The following is a 21,015-nucleotide window of genomic DNA, read 5'->3' as shown; positions in this document are numbered from 1 at the left end:
GCTATAGTGAGCTAGGACTGTGCCACTGCACTCAAGCCTGAGCAGCAGAATGAGATCTTGTCTTGAAAAACACAAAGAATAAAAAGCATGTGGGTTTGCACTTGAATAACATTAGCACACACTACCTGCAGTTTTTAGTTGGAGTAAATGTGCAAACTTATAGTAGCCCACGAAGGCATTGTTGAGAGCAAGAGTATCCATAAAGATATAAATATATATATATATATATTTTTTTTTTTTTTTGGGTTGGAGTTTCGCTCTTGTTGCCCAGGCTGGAGGGCAATGGCACGATCTTGGCTCACTGCAACCTCCACCTCCCAGGTTCAAGTGATTCTCCTGCCTCAGCCTCCCGAGTAGCTGGGATTACAGGCATGTGCCACCACACCTGGCTAATTTTGTATTTTTAGTAGAGATGGGGTTTCTCCATGTTGGTCAGGCTAGTCTTGAATTCCCAATCTCAGGTGATCTGCCCGCCCCAGCCTCCCAGAGTGCTGGGATTACAGGTGTGAGCCACAGTGCCTGGCCCATAAAGATAATTTTAAAGCATATTTCAGTTTTAATCTAGAATGCACTGGGTTCCCACCAAATCAAGCTTGTTGACTTGGAGGGTGGTCACATACTGTCATAAGATGTTATTGAATGGGCCCTAAACCTCATTGCTCTGTTCTGAGGGATGCTGTTGAGAGCTCTGTTCATTAACTTCCAACAATTGTTTCTTCCCAGGGTTCTGGGAAGGAAGATAGTTCTCTCTGAATTTAGGGTTAGGGTAGTTGTGTATCTTCTTGGTCTCCAGTTTGGGAGATACTATCCTGTAGTGTTAAGAATATGGACCCCTTATGACTGGATGCCTGAATTCAAGTATCTGCTTCACGACTCTCCAGCTTTGAGACCTTGGACAGGCTGTGTAACTTTGTATGCCTTGGTTTCTGTATCTGTAAAATGAGGATCATAGTATCTACCTCATAGAGTTGGTGTGAGGATTAAACAAGTCCTGGGTAAATGTTAGTCTCTATTATCAGATTTATATATTATTTTATAGATACTGTAAATTTATGATCAATCATATTTTCTTCTTTGCACTGGCTACCCCAAAACTCAAAGTGAAATCTGTGGATAAATTCCGGTACATGAACTTAGTGACTTTTTAAAAAATTTTTTGGTGGTGGGTGGGTGGAATCCTAGCCACTTTTCTAGTGTCCTTTTCTTTGCTCTACTTTCCTTGCCTTTTAACTTATACTTTTAACAGTTTTATCGATTTAATTTTTATGTTATTGTGTTGAATTGCATGTCTTGGAACAGTATAGGAATCATCATTGTCATCAATTACCTGGGTATTTGCCATCCATTGACACTTCTTTTTGCATAGTAACTCATTTTTATCTAGAACCTGTGTGTTGTATTCAAAGTTGCTAAGGAAAAGCCTTTCCCAAGGTATGATGGAGACATGCAGGTACACGTGTGTGTGTGAGAGACAGCGAGAGAGAAAAAGAGAGAGAGAATGAGTGATGCCAACACCACCCCACCCAGCTTGTATCAACTTTCCTCCATCTTGTATATGACTTGGGTTTAGTCGTGATTTAGTCGTGATTCCCCCCTGTGAAACATGAATAATTTACTTTGATTTAACAGAGAAATATAGTACAACCATGGACTTCTGGGAGCCAGTCCAGGTGTGACAGTTCTGGAGAAAAGTTAGGGAGTCTGTTGCTGACCATACTGCTGTAGATGATGGCAAAATTTGTCTGTATTATTCAGAAAATCAAGAAGACTGTATTTTTAGAAATGCGTCCTTTTACTGTGTTTCAGGGGACTTTGCCTCCTTAACATATATTTTTCATTGTCCCCCATAGCATTTATTTGAAGAACCTCACTAACTGCCTGTTCTTGGCACTTCCATGTTTAATAGAGGCACCTACAGGATGTTACCTATGTGAATGCTCACAACTCTTCATCTTCTCATGAAGTGCAAGTTTTCAATTATATATTCCAACTAGTTGCAATGAAATGCACTCCTGAGAGTGCTTTGTTCTATGAGGTATATCTGGAAAGAAAGATTTAAGAACTGATAATAATTGATGCTGGCTGAACATGCCTGACTCTTGTTACACTGACTTTATATTTGCTGTCTTATTTAACTGTCAGAAATACCATGTGAGGTACATGTTATCTCTGTTTTATACATAAAGAATCTAGACTTGGGAGACTAAGTGATTTGTCTAAAATCACCAAGCTAACAGTGGAAGAATTGGGGATATGCGTGTGTTTGACTCAGAACCTATACATTTTGCTATTACCTAAAGCTGTCCTGAAAACTGAAAGCTTAGTTGTTCTTTCTTTACTTGGTTATTTTAATTCTGATGTCATTTACTTTAACTCATCTTATTTTAGCTCAATAAACCATCTTTGTTATTTTGGGGGGTCCCACATCTGTTGAATGAAGGCTAGGGGTGGATCTGAAAGTTGGTGTGCAGGGAAATGTATCTTCACTGGGAAATATGAAATTCATAGTTGATCCCATTTTCCAGTAGTTCAATAATCATTCATGAGTCTGGAAAGAACCATATCATACTTTATTTGTTTCATTTCAAGTGTTAAGAACAGCTTTGTGTAATGGGAAAATTATAACCTGGCACCACTGTTGTATTAGTCTTCTGGGTTTGCTCTCAGCCACACGTGCATGCTTTTGCTTTATATGTGGTTCCATTTTAGTGCAATAGTGGTTTTGTAAACCGGGTCTGTAGCCAGCCTTAAGTTGTTTTGTGGATGCTTATCACTCTTTCTCACTGTTTAAGATCGCACTGTAGGACTTTCATCTGAGTGCTATCTGTTTCCACTGGGGGACCTTCTCTGTCAAAATTGAGGATTTCATTCTTTTTGAATATTATTAGTGCTGTTGCTATTTGAGCTTATTGCTAGAATACTGAAGCTGTTTTCTACATCAAAATTAGGGTTTGCAACCAAGAGACAATATTTCTCATAAATGTTTGCAGTCTTCTAACATTTCATACCCCAAATTGGAAAGTTGTTAGTATTACGCATTTGAAACAAATCCATTTTGTTTCTGGAGTTGTTAAAACTCAGTAAGAGGGCAATATAAATGACCCGTTGTTGTCAAGTGAAATATTGAATTAAGTCTGTATCTTTTGAGTTGTTTTGTTCTCAATGGAGTGTTTAGTTGAAACAAGTAATTGTTAAAAGTGTTAGAGAAGACAGTGTCCAGGGACACTAATTTCACCATCAGATCTGGAGCTAACAACTAAGACAAAGCTAGAAAGCTGGGACAGACAGTCTGAGGTTCCTTGATGCTATCCTGTTTAACATTGTTTATCAGAGCCTTGGAGGCAGATGTAGAAAGCATGCTCATCAGATTTGCAGACAACACAAAACTAGGTAAGATGGCTATTACCACAATTGAATGACAATGTCAGAGTTGTAGAATGGAGTGATGCACAAAAGCACGAGATGGGATTTAGTAAGGATAAATGAAGAGTCCTGGATTTAATTCAGAAAACCATCTACTTTCTTACAAAGTGGAGAGATGACTCAACGGCAGTGGTGTACAAAAGCCGTATGGGATTTCAGGCTCGCAGAAGCTGAGAATGGACCAGCACCCTGTCTGCACTGTTGAGAAGAGAATGTGGTTAAGGGCAGTAGCCGGTTGAATTCTAAACAGCTGCCAGGATGGTTGAAGCGCCTGTAAACCTTTTAGTAGCAGGAATTGCAGGGAGCAAAGCATGCTTTGCCTGTTGCCTGGAGAAGTGAAGACTTAGAACATGACAGCTCTTTTCAAATAATCAGCTTTCCTGTGCAAAAGCTAAGATCTTTTTTCTTTTCTTTTCTTTTTTCTTCTCTTTTCTTTCTCTCCTTCCTTCCTTCCTTCTCTCTCTCTCCTTTCTTTCTTTCTCTTTCTTTCTTTCTTTCTTTCTTTCTTTCTTTCTTTCTTTCTTTCTTTCTTTCTTTCTTTCTTTCTTTTTCTTTCTCCCTTCCCCTTCCCCTTCCCCTTCCTTCCTTCCTTCCTTCTTTTTTTTTCTATTTTTTCACAGGATAGAGCAAAGATAAATGGGTATACATTTCAAGAAGCAGAGTTTGGCCCTTTTTAAGGGGGGATGTTCTACATAGTCAGGATGCTTTACAAAATTCTGAGTGCCTCATCTGTTCAGAGGCTGGCTGGCTGGGAAGTTGTACAGTTGACCTAAGCATTTGGATAGAAGTTGGACCAGGTGACCTCTAACATCTGTTTTTGCTCTGAGGTTGGACAATGGCTGTTTTACATATCTTCTTGCCAACAGGACACACATTGTGGACATAATGTAAAAATATTCTTAAATTCATGTTTTCTTGAATGAGAACACTTAATTGTCATCAGTGGCAAACAATTATAATTTTTTGAATTAATATGATTAATAGCATTATATGGATAATAGAATTTATAAATCTAATAATCATAATAATTAATAATTATTAATTAATCATAATAATTAATAAGATCAATTTAATTAATCACTTTCCCATGTGAAACATGGAGAAAAGATCTTATACTATAAAAAGTAACAGGAGGCATTCAAGAGGATATGAGATGGGACAAAATCATCAACGTGCTGAATGCTATTGATGCTGAAACAGCTGAATTACTATGTATATGCTGCATTTTCTATTATTCTTTGTTTTTTTTTTAAGTAGTTTCATTTCTAGTACCAGAATTCAGCAGATGTTTACCACATGCTTAGTCTTGAATTTATTTTTCCCTTTAAAACTTGTGTGGACTGTAAGTGAATTTATCATCTCTTTTGATTTTGAGACCTCAAATCTCCAAAGTATTAAAGTAAAACCTGTTTCTTTGTTAGATTTAGAATAATTCTTTGGAAAATATTTTGCAAGCTGTACCATGGTTTGTACTGCATTTTGTCCTCTATTATTGTGCCAGGATTGCGGTGAAAGCATTTCTTTTTTTATTTTTTGGACAAATTATAAATGTTTTTTCTTTATTGAAAACATGTTGAACATTTAAGTCAGTTCTCTTAAAATTTTGAATGCAAGAGCAATTTTTCAAATTCCTATACATCTGGAAACTACGAATTTTAAATTTGCTTAGGTCTTACTTTCTTTTTTTTCTTTTCTTTGTTTTTGTTTGTTTGTTTGTTTGTTTGTTTTTTGAGACAGAGTTTCGCCCTGTTGCCCAGGCTGGAGTGCAATGGCATGATCTCGGCTCACTGCAACCTCCGCCTCTCGGGTTCAAGCGATTCTCCCACCTCAGCCTCCTGAGTAGCTGGGATTACAGGCGCCTGCCATCATGCCCAGCTAATTTTTGTATTTTTGTAGAGATAGGGTTTCACCATGTTGGCCAGGCTGGCCTCGAACTCCTGACCTCAGGGAATCTGGCTGCCTCAGCCTCCCAAAGTGCTGGTATTACAGGCATGAGCCGCCATGCCCGGCCAGGTCTTACCTTCAGTTGGCTTCTACCAACATTAGATTGGTTTTGGAGAGCTGCGTAATACAACGATGTGGGTGAAGCATGGTTAATATTCAGCAGCACTCAGCAAGGGATCACTAAGTGTTGGATGCACAGCTCCTGAGTGGAAAGACCTAATCAGATTTAGTTTGGCATCAAACTTGGCATCAAGTCTAAGGCTTCCTGCAATCATCATAGCTTATTCTAGAGGTCTGGTTGGTATTTACATTACTTTTTATTCTTTTACATTTTAGGTGGCTGCCTCTTTGATGAGCCGTATAGCACATGTGGATATAGTCAATCTGAAGGTGATGACTTCAATTGGGAGCAAGTGAACACCTTGACTAAACCGACTTCTGATCCATGGATGCCATCAGGTTTGCTTTTAGTTTTAAGTTTTGTTTTAAAGAGGAACACAAGAGTCTCAATCATACTATGTGTTCACTGGATATTGGTTAAATGAGTGAAGGTATTGGTCTTTGGATGTGGCAGTCAAAGTTGGATTAGCTAGTGAGAGTGGTGCAATTAACAAGATAGGTTATAAAAGTTTTATCTCTCTCCCCTTAAAGTCTAAATTATACTTCTTTTATTTGCAAGTACATCTTAGCTAGATTAGTGGGCATTACCCAGTTGATCTTTTCCCAAGCAGCAAATATGAGAAAAAGATTGAGATCTCTTCTGGCAAATGTGTCTAAGTGTTAGAACTCCAGTTGGGGAATCCAAATAACAGTCTCCATAGGAGGCCTTGGTGGGGGACTTTTCTCAGCCTCAGGGGCTCACTTGGCACCTGGGAGATCTAGGAGAATGCCCAGTGATCTTGAAAGTTTTCTGAAGATAAAATGGCAATGCAAAAATGTGGGTATTTTTTCCACTGAAGAAATGTTTAGTGAATTTCTGATGAGTGAAAGATGTATTCCACTGAACACCAAAAAGAATTCTACTTCTTATTGGGAGGGAAAAGTAGGAAGATGGTGACTAGTGAGCTCTAATCAGCTTGGAGCTTGATGATTGCAATGGACCCTTTTTCAGGCTATGACATTGGACATCCCTTTAGGACTTTAGGTCTGCAGATTTGGTGATGAGTTTGCTCCACTCAGGATTCAAACTGTGAAACATGTTGTTCTGATTTGGATTTCAGATACAACACAATTTTTACACTTTTTAATGAATGCAGAGTTTTTCATTAATGCTCCAAAGCGTAGGAATAATTACACTTAGTAAGTAATCTTGTAAAGGTAGCTTTTAAACGTGAAGTAGAGTTTAATGTTGTCACTAAGGTTTGACACTATGATGCTCACTGTGTTCCTGCCCTCTCCTTCCTACATTTAACTACTTATAACTTCAAAGAAGGGAGCATTGAGCTCTTTATCACTATGGCTTCACTGGACCTCAAAACCTTTTTAGCTGTTGGTTATTTCCTTGCAGCTGCAGCTCACACCCTCCTTTTCTGTGTCTCTTGTTTTCTTTGTATGTGTGTGTGCTGTTGAATATGACTGTTTAAATCAGCTTTAGTTGCTTTTCCAAATTCCAGTTCCTGCTTCTGTTCTTGTCAGCGATAAAGAGAGGGGAAGAGGAGAACACAGCTGTGCTCCTCCTCTGGGGCCGTCGTTTCCCAAACAGGTGTCTTCCCCTGATGGCCTTTTGGTCTTTCCTGCCCTCTCAAGAGGATCCAGCCTGTGTCCAGAGAGGCTGGGCTGGCTGAGGCTGTGAGAGTGGGGAGGGTCCTTAGATTTAGTCCTGGTAGATTGCCCCAGAAGAGTGCACTTACTCTTGCTTTGTCTATTAACTCCTCATTTGATAAAAAATTTGAAATATTTCACATTAGGTAGTTGACTTCATTATTTTTGTTCTTAAATCGAAACTTGACTTGAAAAAATCAGCTTTTAAAAATAAGCCCAAGTATTTCAGAATCTTTTCTAGCCTCTCCTGACTCTGTTTCTGGCACAAGATAACTCACCTCCCTTGATAAATGAGGCCAAATAAATAATTTCTTGTCACCATCTTGTCCTTTTCTTTTTTTCAATGGCCCACCTTAGACTAAGTTGTCAACTTTAAAATATTAAAATCATAGGTTTCTAGCACAGGCCGTTAAAAAAATGGTAGTAAAGATCAAAGCCCAGGTGTATCCTGGCACAGCCAGTTAGGTAATTGAAAGAACAAAGGTGAATGAAGAGGAAGTGACGCTGCACATATATGGCCTTTGAAGGCTCTTCTGACTTGAGAAGAATGACATGGAGGCATTTATATGTTTTCTTATGATTTATTCTTCTATTGATTAATAGAATACTTGATAATTAATATTAGGCCTTTGTAGCATAAGATCTGTGAGTGTTACATCTTGTAACACTTTTGTCAAGTCTGACTTATTTCTGATAGTTACAGAAGGTGTGTTTTGGACCCTCACCCCCAAACAGATTGCAACTCATTGTTTGGACCTGAGAGTGGTTTAGGTGTCAGCATTTGAGTGAGGAAAGGGAAGGACTGGCAGTTCCCCCACCTCTCTGGCTGTGCTTATGTGCATGGGTGCAGCTCAGATTTCTGAAAACTATTGTTGCTCCATCAGATTAAATATTTTTGCTGTAATATAGAACTGAAAATACAGTTTTTCTTTTTCTTTCTTTTTTTTTTTTTACTACTCATTAAACAAACTTTAGTCATTAGAAATTGTTTTTGAGCCCCAATGTGTGCTAAACATGATGGTAATTATTGTAGGAGAGGAAGGATTATAAGAAATGACTTTTTCTCTTTAGGAACTTATCTACTTGGGGAAAAAAAGTTACAAAAATACAATTAGGGAACAATCTAAAATGATATGTAATTAAGTGTGCTATAGACTGGAAGTGTTCTAAAAGCAGTTTCTCAGTATCAACCCAATATTTTATGAAAGAATGTGGAGCTGTGCCCATCTGACCCATCGACCAAAGTGAGGAGTTACATTCTCAAAGCACCGTTGTTAGAAGTGAGGAAACAGCATCTTGTAAACATGCATGTACTATCCTAAAGTCTAGATTTTTAAACTGAGTTTCCAATATGTATATACAGCCATACGTTTTAAATGCTTCTTAGTTTCCAGGGTTTTCACCTTCTTTTTCTTCTTCTCCTCTTCCATTAATGTGTGCAATATGATTTATTCCTTTCAAAAACTGATTCCAAGGCTGGTTTTCCCATGCTAAAACAGAAATGACTCTTATGAATTTCTCAGGGCAAATGGGTGGGAAAATCAGATAGAACCATAGCTTTTTGAGGGCAAATTTTCTAAACCTTTATGTAAAATACTATTGGATTTATTCTTTCATGGGTATGTGTATTTGTCTTATGTATATAGGTTGGTTCCGTAACACTTTAGAGACCAAGAGTTGGCAAACTGCCCTGCTGGTCAAATCCAGCTCGCTGCTAGTTTTTGTGTGGCTTGTGAGCTAAAAGTGGTTGTTACATGTTTTAATAGTTAAAAAAAAGCAAAAAGAATAATAAAATTTTGTGATGTGAAATTCAAAATGCAACGTTTACAAGTTTTACTGACACACAGCCATGCCCATTTGTTTAAATGGTGTCAGTGGTTGGTTTCAAGCTACAGTGACAGAGTTTAGTAGTGGCAACAGAGACTGGTCCACAAAGCATAAGATATTTATACCCTGGCCCTTTATGGAAAAATGTTGCTGATGCCCGTCTTAGACCATTTTGGCATCAGCATGTAATTGTTATTTTGGACCCATGGTTTATATTGTTGTTGTTTTCTATATTCATATAATTATTAATATACAAACATTTCACATTTTCTCTCACTTTCAGAAGATGTGTTTTCTAAACATTGGGCTATCAAAATCAGTAAGAAAAAAAAACATGATTAGAGATTTCCTCTATCATTGCCTTAAATTTGCTATCTCTTGAAAAGCATCGTGATGTGATTTTCTTTATTTTTTAGTACCTAAATCTTTGTCACAGTCCTGTAATTCTAATAAGTGAATAATTCATCAAGGGCTGGGTGCGGTGGCTCATGCCTATCATGCTAGCACTTTGGGAGGCTGAGGTGAGAGGATTGCTTGAGTTCAGCAGTTCGAGACCACCCTGGACAACGTGGGAAGACCCCATCTTTATAAATGAAGAATAATAATTCATCAAGATGAATTTAAAAGTTATGACAGTGACAGACTAACATTTCATTCTAATTTTTAGCTTTTTACTTTTTCTGTGTCTTTTTAAAAGTTAGTGCTCCAGTGTATAGATTTGTTTCCCCATATCCTTATGTATGAGGTTATTTTTAACCACATTTAAAAAAATTAAAATGCAGTTTGGAGTTTTATGCAAGCTGGCTTGATAAGTACTCTGGAGCAGTGACGTTGGCTCTGGAAATACATATTTAGGGGGAATAAATACTAAATGCTGTTTAAATTTTTGTATTTCAAGTGAACATCCATGTCATAGTAGATTAAACTTTTGCTGCTAGCTCCGATCACGGTTTTCTTGGTGGTGAAACCATGCCAAACCTAATTTCTCTGTTATCAGTGAGTGAGTGATTCGTTTCATATCAGTTGATCTTCTCTAGTAGCAATGGGGAAATTTCTTTCTTTTTTCTTTTTATTTTTTTGAGGCAGAGTTTCTCTCTTTCACCCAGGCTGGAGTGAAGTGGCATGATTTCAGATCACTGCAACCTCTGCAGCCTCCCACTACCTTCCCGCCCTGGTTCAGGCGATTCTCCTGCCTCAGCCTCCCGAGTAGCTGGGACTACAGGCACCCACCACCACACCCAGCTAGTTTTTGTATTTTTAGTAGAGACGGGGTTTCACGGTGTTGGCCAGGCTGGTCTTGACCTCTTGACCTCAGGTGATCCACGTGCCTCAGCCTACCAAAGTGTTAGGATTACAGGCATGAGCCACTGCACCCAGCCCACAGTGGGGAAATTTCTTGAACTTTATCATAAGGATTACTATTTGAACACAAAAATCTTGATATAGTAACCTGGTATTTTTTGTTAGTACTGTTATATCCTATCACTTTATATACTGCAGCACATTCTATAATTATCACATAGATTAAGAAGCATTAAGAAGGGTTTTATGATATAAAAACACCTACCTGGTTTGATAATGTGGTATTTTGTGTACTTGTACCTCAGTGTTCCAGTTCTATATAATTGATACTTAGTAGATTCTATGTGCTTAAAAATATAACCCTGTCTTATAAAAAAATTATCAAATTCATCTACAATATTAAAAATGTGAAGGTAACTTATAATCATAGCTATAACCATAGCTATTTGATACTGATGACATGTATTTATAGTCTATGTTGTCCCCTTAAGTTTTCTTACCTCTAAAAAGGCTGTAATTAAGTGAAAGTGGATATCAGTGTTGGGAAAACGTAATTCTCTTAGTATTTTTCCAGGTAGTATAGCATGGGACTACATAAAGCTCATTTAGCTTTCCATGTCTTAGTTATATCTGTGGGGAATTGGGAATGATGCTGCTGCTAATTTTCATGGAAATGTGACTAAGAATTGAATCACATCTGTGGGTGCCCGTATGAAAGACAGAGAGGAAAGTGTCAGGATGGGGCAGCATGTGCACTCTGTGTGATGACCCAGAAAATAGAAAAATGACTACATATATTTGTTTAGAGTCAATTTCACATTTGGGAAGGAAGATGGATTGACAGACAAAGTAATTGAAGTTTTCTCTTTGGATGCACTTATCAGGCACATTTTCCTTGTGCTAAGGAAGACTTCCCTATTTATTCACACTTCAGGACTTATTCAGGTCTTAGAGAGTAACAAAGAGAAGATGACGGTGGGCTTGAAGACTTTTCCCCTCTTGAATTTCAGCATGTCTCCAGTGAGAAATGTTTTTGGCACAGAATATTCAGACAGTTCTCTAATTATCCTATTCATTCTTTCAAATCAGCCAACATTCAACAAATGTTTATTAAACACCTGCTATGTGCTATGCATTGTTTTAGATGCCTGAGATTTTTCACCGAGTGAAACAAATAAAGATCCTCTTCTCAGCCTACCTTAAATTCTTAGTCTGATAAGATCGTTCCTGGATGGGCTTACGATTATATGCTAGGAAACCACATTTTCCCACATTTATTAATGACTTTCTAGTGGTGAGTATTTAAGAGGTAATCCAAAATATAGTTCATCAGACCCAGCACATTAAAGCATCAAATCTAGCTTTCCATATAGCTTTCTTCTTTAAAAAAAAAGTAAGATAAAAAGTCTAAATCTTAGGCAAGTGGCAGCACAGTATTTTCAGATCAGTCTGCCTTAGAAAACAAAGTAATCTTATACATATAAATGACACTAAGGAGTCAAGAACATTTGCTTTTTTGTTCTGTATCATTTGGTTCTCGTGATGGGCCTGGAAGATTGGGTGGCATTATCCTCATTTTACAACATAGGAAACTGAAGTTCAGAAAAGGAATACTTTACCCAGGCATCCATGGGAGAACGACAGCCTTCACTTTTGTTCTTTGGAGTACCCTTATATATTCTCTTCACGTGAGAACATGCATCTGGGGAAGAGGCTAGTCTTTCATTTCAGATGCATGCATTTGGATCTTCTTGAAATGAATGTGAAGGCTGTTGACCATGGGTCTACATGCCCTGCCCAGGTCAGCTGCTGGCTCTATCAATGTGCAGCTGTTGACCTTGGTCAAGTTCTGAAGCTCCCTGTTTTAGTCCTATTATCTGTAAAATATTAGTAATAGCTGTTCGCGGAACGACTACTATGGGCCTGGCTATAGGTGCTAGAGCTGTAGCAATGGAGTTTCTAGCCTCTTGATGATTAAATCCCATGGAGGAGGCAGGCAGTCCACAGGTAAGGGTAGAAAATAGACTGTCATGGTGGGAAGTGCCAAGAGTGCTGAAGAGGAATCAGGATAAGGGCTTAGAGAGCAATGGGGGTTGCAGACAGGGACAGCTTTTCTGAGGATGCATCTTTCAGTAAAGACCTAAATCCTGTCAAGACCAAGAGGCCATGGAGGCTGAGTGATCCAGCGTAGGGAAGAGCAGGAGTGTGCTCTGCTGGAGCTAGGGGTGGGAGTCAGACCACATAGGACCCTGAAAGCCATGGGAAGACGTTTAAAACCTACCTCAAAGAGTTATTGACCAGGTGAGACCCAATAACACACACCAGGAGCTTAGCCTCTACCCCGGCCCAGTGCAATGTTCAACAGATTTATTTCCTTTATTAGTATTATTAAATAATTTAGAGGCAATTTGGTATGAATTCATCTCTTAGCTTAATTTTGACTCAGCTAAATGGGCAGCTTTTGCTAAATTCTTATTTTCTCTTCTGAATGATGCCAGGTAAGAAATAGAAGATATAAATCTCCATCTAATTTTTGATTGGATTAAAAAGCCCCAAGCTGAAATAAGTCTATTAAAATACAATAATTAAAAAAGTCTTTAATCAGTATATTTGTTTCAAAACCCTATTAATAACTCAAATGAAATTTTCAGATATTTAGATGCAGCAGTGCCTATTTTTTTGAGTCAAGATTTTTTAAGTTGTAAAAAATTAATGTTGAATCTGCATACAATCAAATACACTGATTTTTTTTCTCCTTCTTTTATTTTAGGTTCAGGGGGTACATGTGTAGATTTGTTAAATGGGTAAATTGCGTGTTGCTGAGGCTTGGTATACAAATGATCCCATCACCCAGGTAGTGAGCATAGTCCCCATAGGTGGCCTTCCAGCCCATACCCCTGTCCCACCATTCCCCCCAAGCAGTCCCCATTGTCTATCATTCGTTCCCATGTTTGTGTCCATCTAACAGTGTTTTTTATCTGGATGGTAGGATTTGAGGTTATGGCCCCAGCATTTCCATCTGACACATTTCCTTTATAACCAAGTCTAACTTTATCATAAAAATTAACACTTAAATGTTTGGGAGGTGGGCATTGAATTTGACATTTTTTTTTAGTTGAATCTGAATAATTCCAGTCACTGAACGCAAGAAATGAAAATTGAGTTACTCTCCTTCCTTGAATATCTCATTCAGTTGTCCACACTGAGGCTCCCACCTGAGGTCTAGCTGTAATATAATCACTAGTGAGCATTCGTCCTCCCTAGGTCTTACTCAGACCACCTTGATGAGGCTTAGAATGAGTTTACAGTCAGCTTTTCTATGGTGAATGATGAGACAAAGCAAAATAAATTGGACTGGAGTTGTAGTCTCTCAGCAGTTTCGAAATTACAAAATTTAGAAAAATAACTTTAGATGATTATGAAGAAACAAACCATTTCATGTCAGTGACCTGTGGGGAGCACTTAGTGAAACACCACAGGCTCTGTGTAGCCTCTTTTCCATGTGCGTGGACACCATGTGCCCCTTCAGTGGCCCTTACTGGTTGTGTGGGTAATGGGTGTGTGAGGGAGGGTTCTTCCCATGAGGGAGATGCTGGGTGATGGAGCCAAAGGCAGGGATTACGTTTCATGTTAATTAGGAAGGAAGGAAGGAAAGAAGGAAGGAAGGATGGATTTTAGTTCTTGAATTACACATCTGATTTGGTGTTTTCCTCCTTTTAAAAAATGTAGTAGAATATACATAGCATCAAATTTACTATGTAAACCATTTTTAAGTGTACAGTTCAGTGCATTATAAATGCATTCACATTGTACAACCATCACCATCGTCCTTCTCCAGAACTTCTGTGTCTTCCCCCAACTGAAACTCTGTACCTATTAAACTCTAACTCCTCCTTCCTCCTCCCCCAGCCCTGGCAACCACTGTTCCACTTTCTGTCTCTATGACTTTGGCCACTCTAGGTAGCTTATGTAAGTGGAGTCATACAGTGCTGTCCTTTTGTGTCTGGCTTATTTCATGCAGCATAATGTTTTCAGTGATTCAGTTTTTCTATACAAAAACTTTCAGAGATTAAAGCAGTCATTCTTTAAAAAATATTTTGATTTTTAATATCACACTGTTTCAAGAGGGCCAATGTCAGCCACTATATTATGTATGACCACTTATTTCAGTAGTTTATATTTAACATTCAACAAATGTTTTCCTTTAAATTTGTTCCAAATTCCTGTCTTGGCAGATTGGAAGCTTACAAAAAGTAAGAATAGTGGCTAGCTGTGTTTTAAATATTTGCTAAAAAGTATACAAATTAGCCTGTGTTTATAAATAATGTGTTTTAATAGTTTTATTTCCTGCTTAAATTTCCCGTAAAATTGTACAAGATGACATCATAAGAGTTATGTGGAGCCAAGTAATGGAATAAACAGGCTGATCATGACAGATGTTGTACATCTTTTAGTTAGCATCTGGTAGTGGAGTGGGTGAGAGGTGGGAGAGGTGAGGACTAAGGGTGATCAGCAAGGGATGGTTATGCTGCCTTTCCTGAAAATATCCACCGAGGATTCACTCAGCTCTCACAGCCTGTGTGTTCCACCTGTTGGGCTCCATAGTGTGAGGGACTCATGCTGGGCAGGGCCAATTTATTGGGACAGAGAAACCCACCTTGGCAATATGAGTCAAGAAAGGGACAATGGGTTTTGAGGTGACACTCATGGACATTCCCTTAGTCCCAGAGTCAGAGGGGTTAGTGGGTAGAGATGGAGCTGATTTTTGAAAACATTTTCTCTAAAGACCAGAAAGTCCAAGGCCTGAGGAAGACTTCCCACTTGGATTCAGGGCAGCAGAACAGTGCCCTCTCTTTTTATTATTATTTTATTTATTTATTTGTTTTTAGAGATGGGGTCTTGCTTTGTTGCCTGTGTTGGAGTGCAGTGGCGTGATCATAGCTCACTGCAGCATCAAACTCGTGGGCTCAAGGGATCCTCCTGCTTGGGCCTCTGGAGTATCTTGGACTATAGGTGCATGCCACCATGCCTGGCTAATTTTTAATTTTGTGTGTGTGTGTGTGTGTGTGTATGTGTGTGTGTGTGTGTGTGTGTGTAGAGACAGGGCCTTGCTATCTTGCCCAGGCTGGTCTTGAACTCCTGGACTCAAGCAATCCTTCTGCCTTGGCCTCCCAAAGCACTGGAATTACAGGTGGAAGCCACTGTGCCCAGCCCAGTGGCCTCTCTTTACTGGGGTGGATCCATGGAGTCACAGGGGTTTGGAGTGGGCCATCACTGTGCTAGCCGGCACAGCCCACTGGCCAGTGGATGGTGACGTTAGAAGATCCCTCACATTGACACCAAGATGGGGAAGGCCTTGAAAGTTCTGTGTGGCCTAGGGCACTGCTTCACTGTATTCTCCTTCTGCCTGTGGGGGATCATTACAGGGTCCCCCATAAAAAAGTAGCTGTCCAGACTTTCCATAGTCCAAGAAGTCAAAGAGCCGAATACATTTAAATAAATAATTGTTAGGCCTAGATTATCCTTTTCACTTTAAGACCAGGAACAAATAGAAGTTCCTTCCCACTGTGAAAGGTGATCCCAGGAATTGGGTCATTCTTGTCATACCTAACTAAAACAGAGTCAAGAGGCCGGAGGGGAAAAGCACCCTGGACACACACCATTGCTCCAAGTATGTCATTCTCTGCCAGCCCAGCTGCTGAAGCTGCCTGCTGTAACCTGAAACCAGTTTTATCTAATAGTTCCTGGAATACCTGCTGTGACTCCTAAAACTCCTTTTATCCCACCACCTTACCCACCATCGTCACTCAACAATCAGAGCTTGCCCAGCTTCTCCAAACTTTTCTAGTGCCAATGAACTATGGCACTAGAAACTATGTTTCAGCTTTTTATAAAACCTCCAACCTTCTATATTCTTCAGATCTACCAAGACCACCCAGTCTGCATGTGTGCCCAAATTGCAGCTCTTTTCTCCTGAATAAAACAGTAAATTCAGAGATTAGTCTCTACATTTTTATTTTGACATTGACACTGCTTTTTGAGCACTGCTGTGTGCAAGGTGCTGTTCCAGTCACCAGGGATGCAGGGAGACATCAGCCTGCAGTCTTCCAGGCCATGTAGAAGTGGTGTTGCAAGTGAATGCTCTGGGGGAAGCTCCATTTGTCTGCTCTGAGCCCAAGGAGGCTGCCACTCAGATGGAGGCCATGGGGTGAGGGCAAGGGGAAGGCTTCCAGGAGGTGGGAGCACCCAAGAGGGGCAAGAGAAGGTGAGTAGTGATGCTGGAACAGGTAGAAACGCCAGACAGAAGGACATCCTGTGTAAAGGCAGTGAGGGGTGGGAAGGGAGCACAGGTGTTCACAAGGCTGCCTGGGAAACTGCATGTAGTTCTAGGGACTGCCAAGTACATGGAATGGGAAGAGGAAGAGGTCCAGACATAGGCGATGAGCCGGTGAAGGATCTGAAGGAAGAGGGTGATTTGAGTGTTGATTTCTGGCAAAGTGAGAAGAAAAGAAAATATTTAACTGACTATGTGTAGAGGAAAATTCAAAATTTCTGATAAGAGTGTTTCCAGAAAAGATGTAATAAGGAAATTTGGTTAGTAAATGAGTACCAAAAAGCATATGAATATGTTGGAGAATACCCTCGTTCTTAGGAGATTCATGCTGAAGTGTTAAAAGATATAAGTGTTAGGATATCTTTGCAGAAAAAAGTGTGTGTGTATGTTGAGAGAGAGCGCGCATGTGTGCAGATATGGTAAGATGTTAACAAATGTTGAGTCTAAGGGAAGTGTGCATTTATTAATTTTTCTGTACTTTTGAAGCTAAGCAAAATTTCCAGTATAAATGTGGGGCAACAAGAGACATTAATTGAGGTACACCGACTTCATATCATGCCAACACAATTTTTCTCCACTGGTACATTTTAGGCAAAATGCTATTCCATCAAATTGCATTGAAAGTGTTTATTTACAAAACCCAGGTTGAGCCACGTCTTCACTTTCTGAGCATATCGTGATGATCATCGGTCATTACTGGAGAGGTTTAGTAGAGCTGATGGACTTATGTAATACCGATTTGGAGCCACTAACTTAAAGCGTGTAATTTTAGGACTTTCTTAAATAGGACAAATGCTTCACATGGTTTTATGCCTCAGTGGGTGTCTCAAATATAAAGATTCTTATCCTATTGGTAGATATTTTGGTGGTTAACTTTGTTGGAAAATGCATAAGGAATTATTACATTTTATTTTTGGATACATGCTTGCATTCGTTTGTATCCTATCCATAATATGGGACTGAATACAGAAAAAATCATACAGAATTTCTTGGCAGACTCCACTAGATGATTGTGCAGATCATTATTTTAAATAAGTGGACTTTAATGCATAGTTAACTGATACTTTATTCTAGGAGATTGTGATGAATTATATCTTAAAGCAATATGTAAAAGCTTAAGTGGTCGAAAGAGAAATAAATATAGCTATTTAATTAATTGTCTGCCGGACAATTGTAATGCCTCTGTCTGGTGGGTGGACAAATTGAAACAACTGATTATGCAGCATTAGTAAGTGTCTAATTGGATATGTGGGGTAGCATATTAATATAGTGGCACTTTTAGAGAGGGTGTCACTGGAAATTTGTTTTTCAAATGACCAGTCCTTATTTGTATGCTTTGGGTCCTCTAATATGCGGTTGTTTCTTAATTGTATATTTCCTTGCTTTGTATCTTTCCTTGAAAGAGGTATCTTTTATATTTATTCTGTTACCCATAGAAAATGCATAAAAAATTGAAATCCTTGGCATAAAACTTGAAAGTGCAGACTAGGTTTGATCCAGTGCTTTTCAAAGTAAGTATAAATAAATGAGGTTTCTGGTAGTCATCTTGGGAAATTATGAAAACCATCATATGCCTTCTCATGGCACATCTTTTTTCTCTGTTGAAGACGCATCCTATTACACACCTTGTGAAAATGGTGTCACCTCCCTAATTGTACTCTGTAAACAAAACATCCCTTAGTTCCTGATTGTCCTGGCTTACTGTGGAGTGACAGGCTGCAATTTGCCAGTAGGTCAACCACTGAACTGATGACAAGTGACCTTTCTAACACTGCAATCAATGCTTGTTATTTGGAAAACAGAATGATACAGTTTGTATTTTTTAGCAGATGGGTCATTGGGTCAACCCACCACTGACATGTGAATTTGTTACTTGGGCTGGATGAGTCAGTTCAGACAGAAATGTTAATTTATTTGAATTGATCTGAGTCTTGCTCTTATAAAAAGGTGTTGGACATTTGTTGATGGCACAAATTATTACAAATAATTGGTTTTATACATCAGTCAAACAAAGACTTTTAGAGGGCCCACTTGATACAATAGCATTATATACTAGCTTTGGGAAGCATTCACCATAATGTATTTTCTCCACACTTGATATTTCTCAATGGTTTTGAGAAAACCCAATTTACATAAGTGATCTTGCATGTGTCATATTTAAATAGTATCTCTCCCCATGTTGCCTGAAATGTGTTTGGTGTTAGACCCCATGAAGAGTCAGGAGGATGATTAAGTTCTGGAAAAAATGCTGGGAAGAGATGAACTGTCATAAGAGATAGCCCCTGTGGTTGTCAATGTTGTTGAATGACTGCTTCCAGCTTTCACCTGCTAGAAACATGGGAAGATTGGGCATCTCTGTTGCATTTGACTTAGATGTTACTCCACATGCTTTGGCTGGTGAGTGTGAGTGAAAGTGACATGTGCTATTTTCAGGCAGAAGCTGCTAGAACCAGGATGAGAGTCAAGGTGTTCTCTCCCCTTCTTCCTGTCACGGTGACTGTGGCAGCATTGAGACGCTTTTAGCCCAGATGCCTGAGTGAGGAAGATGTAGAAATGCCTTCCCTTGCCTCTCACACATTCACACACACTCAGATGACTGCAGTGGGTGTGTGCCTGAATGAGAAATAAGCTGTGTTGTATATGCCACTGAGATTTTGGAGTTGTTGAATGGTTCTCTAACTCTTTGGTCTTAGGACCCCTTTATACTCTGTAAATGTTTTGAAAAATCCGCAGAGCTTTTGTTCAAGTGGGTAATATCTACTTCTATTTTCTGAATTAGAAATTAAAACTGAGAAAGTTTGAAAACACAAGAGTCCATAAACATCTCTTCCATTGGGCATGAGAGCAGTGGTGTACACCTGTGAGAGTTGAGCGTGAACTGAGAATAATAAAGTCAAATAATGTCTTCTTATGATCATGAAAATAGTTTTGACCTTGTGACCTCCCTGAAAGGGTCTCAGGGATTTCAGGGGTCTCTGGCAGATACTTTGAAAACGACTGACCTAGGCCATGCTAGGTGATGAGCATACCTCGATAAGTTACAGTTACAGGCTCAGAGAAGTTGAGAAGGAAAAGAAAGAAGGGAAAAAGATTTTGGAAGCATTGCAAAAGAATATCCCTGAGTGTTAGGGTTTTCTTCTTCTTTTTGAATAAAGTCAATATAAATAATTCATTCCTGTTTTTGAGAAGTAGTCCCTCTTTATACTAATAAATGCCTATTTTACTAGGCTATCAAATGAAATAATGCACATAAAATTACATTGTATGAAGCCACATAACTGTAAATATTAATTCTATGAAGGTTGAGATTATGAAATATTTTGCTTTGGAAAAATATGAAAGTATGAGTAGTATTCATATACTTAGGTGTAGGCTTTCTGGATGGTAGAGGGTTGGAGAAAGTGAAATATTAAAACATATTTATATATGACTGAGCTTATCTAAGTTCCATCAGTAGTGCTGCTTCTGGGAGTTTTAACGGTGAAATTGTCATATATATTGTAATGATGAAATAATTCCAACCCCTTTTATGAAGTGTATAGTGACAAAATGATATAAAGGTGGCTAAACATGTTTCGAAAGACTTGAAAATTGTGCTTAATGGAAATTTCATGTGCATGGATAGCAAATCCCATAGGTGAATAGTCACATGCCTATCAATAGCCCAATTCTGTAAGGCAACATATTTATTTCCTAAGATATGAGTTCTAACAGAATTTGCTAATATTTGAAAGGCATCATAGACAAACATTTTCTGAGCTTTTTGTTAATATAGCCATGGGAAAGGTTACCAAGGGAATCTGATGATCTTTGTAGATTTGTCCAGCTGTTATAGATAGTTAATATTTAAGCTTCAGGAAGGAGACCTAAGTGGGTGACCTCCCTAGCTTTTTGGTTCTCCTTTTTTTTCAGTAAATACTTATGAAGTATGTACTGTGGAATAGCTGTTATTGTATCCTACCAGATAAAGAATATCTTGGGCTGGGCACAGTGGCTCACACCTGTAATCCCAGCATTTTGGAAAGCCAAGGCAGGAGGATTGCTTGAGCCCAGAAGTTCAGTACCTGTCTGGGCAACATAGCAAGACCTGTCTCTACAAAAATAAAAATACAAAATTAGTCAGGCATGTTGGCACATGTCTGTAGTTCCAGCTGCTTGGGAGGCTGAGGCAGGAGGATTGCTTGAGCCAAGGAGGTCGAGGCTGCAGCGAGCCGTGATTGTGCCACTGCACTCCAGCCTGGGTGATGGAGTGAGACCCTGTCTTTAAATGATGATGATGATTATTATTATTAATATTGTCTTGGAGGATCTATGTACAAGGTTTCTGAGGTCACAGATTTCTGAGGTTAGCAAAGTTGATCAATGCTTTACTTGACAGAAAAATCAAGTATTAGAATAATGCACTGAATGGAAGAAAAGAAAAT

At 38.9% G+C, this 21,015-nt stretch overlaps 1 protein-coding gene across 12 annotated transcripts in view; it reads left to right on the top strand.

The window, feature by feature from the left end:
• The window catches only part of PTPRM (protein tyrosine phosphatase receptor type M), an 826,562-nt gene that overhangs the window by 200,893 nt on the left and 604,654 nt on the right, over nucleotides 1–21,015 (top strand). For all 12 annotated transcript variants that reach the window (XM_003817914.7, XM_063597202.1, XM_055102562.3 and 9 more), the window contains exon 2: nucleotides 5,704–5,826. In XM_003817914.7, the coding sequence (XP_003817962.2) occupies nucleotides 5,704–5,826 (123 nt within the window). The remainder of the gene's footprint in view (nucleotides 1–5,703; nucleotides 5,827–21,015) is intronic.

The sequence above is a fragment of the Pan paniscus genome, chromosome 17 (genome assembly GCF_029289425.2).
Source record: "Pan paniscus chromosome 17, NHGRI_mPanPan1-v2.0_pri, whole genome shotgun sequence".
NCBI classification, from domain to species: domain Eukaryota; kingdom Metazoa; phylum Chordata; class Mammalia; order Primates; family Hominidae; genus Pan; species Pan paniscus.
Note: the sequence above shows the minus strand (reverse complement) of the source record. Positions and strands in the feature narration are given on the sequence as shown.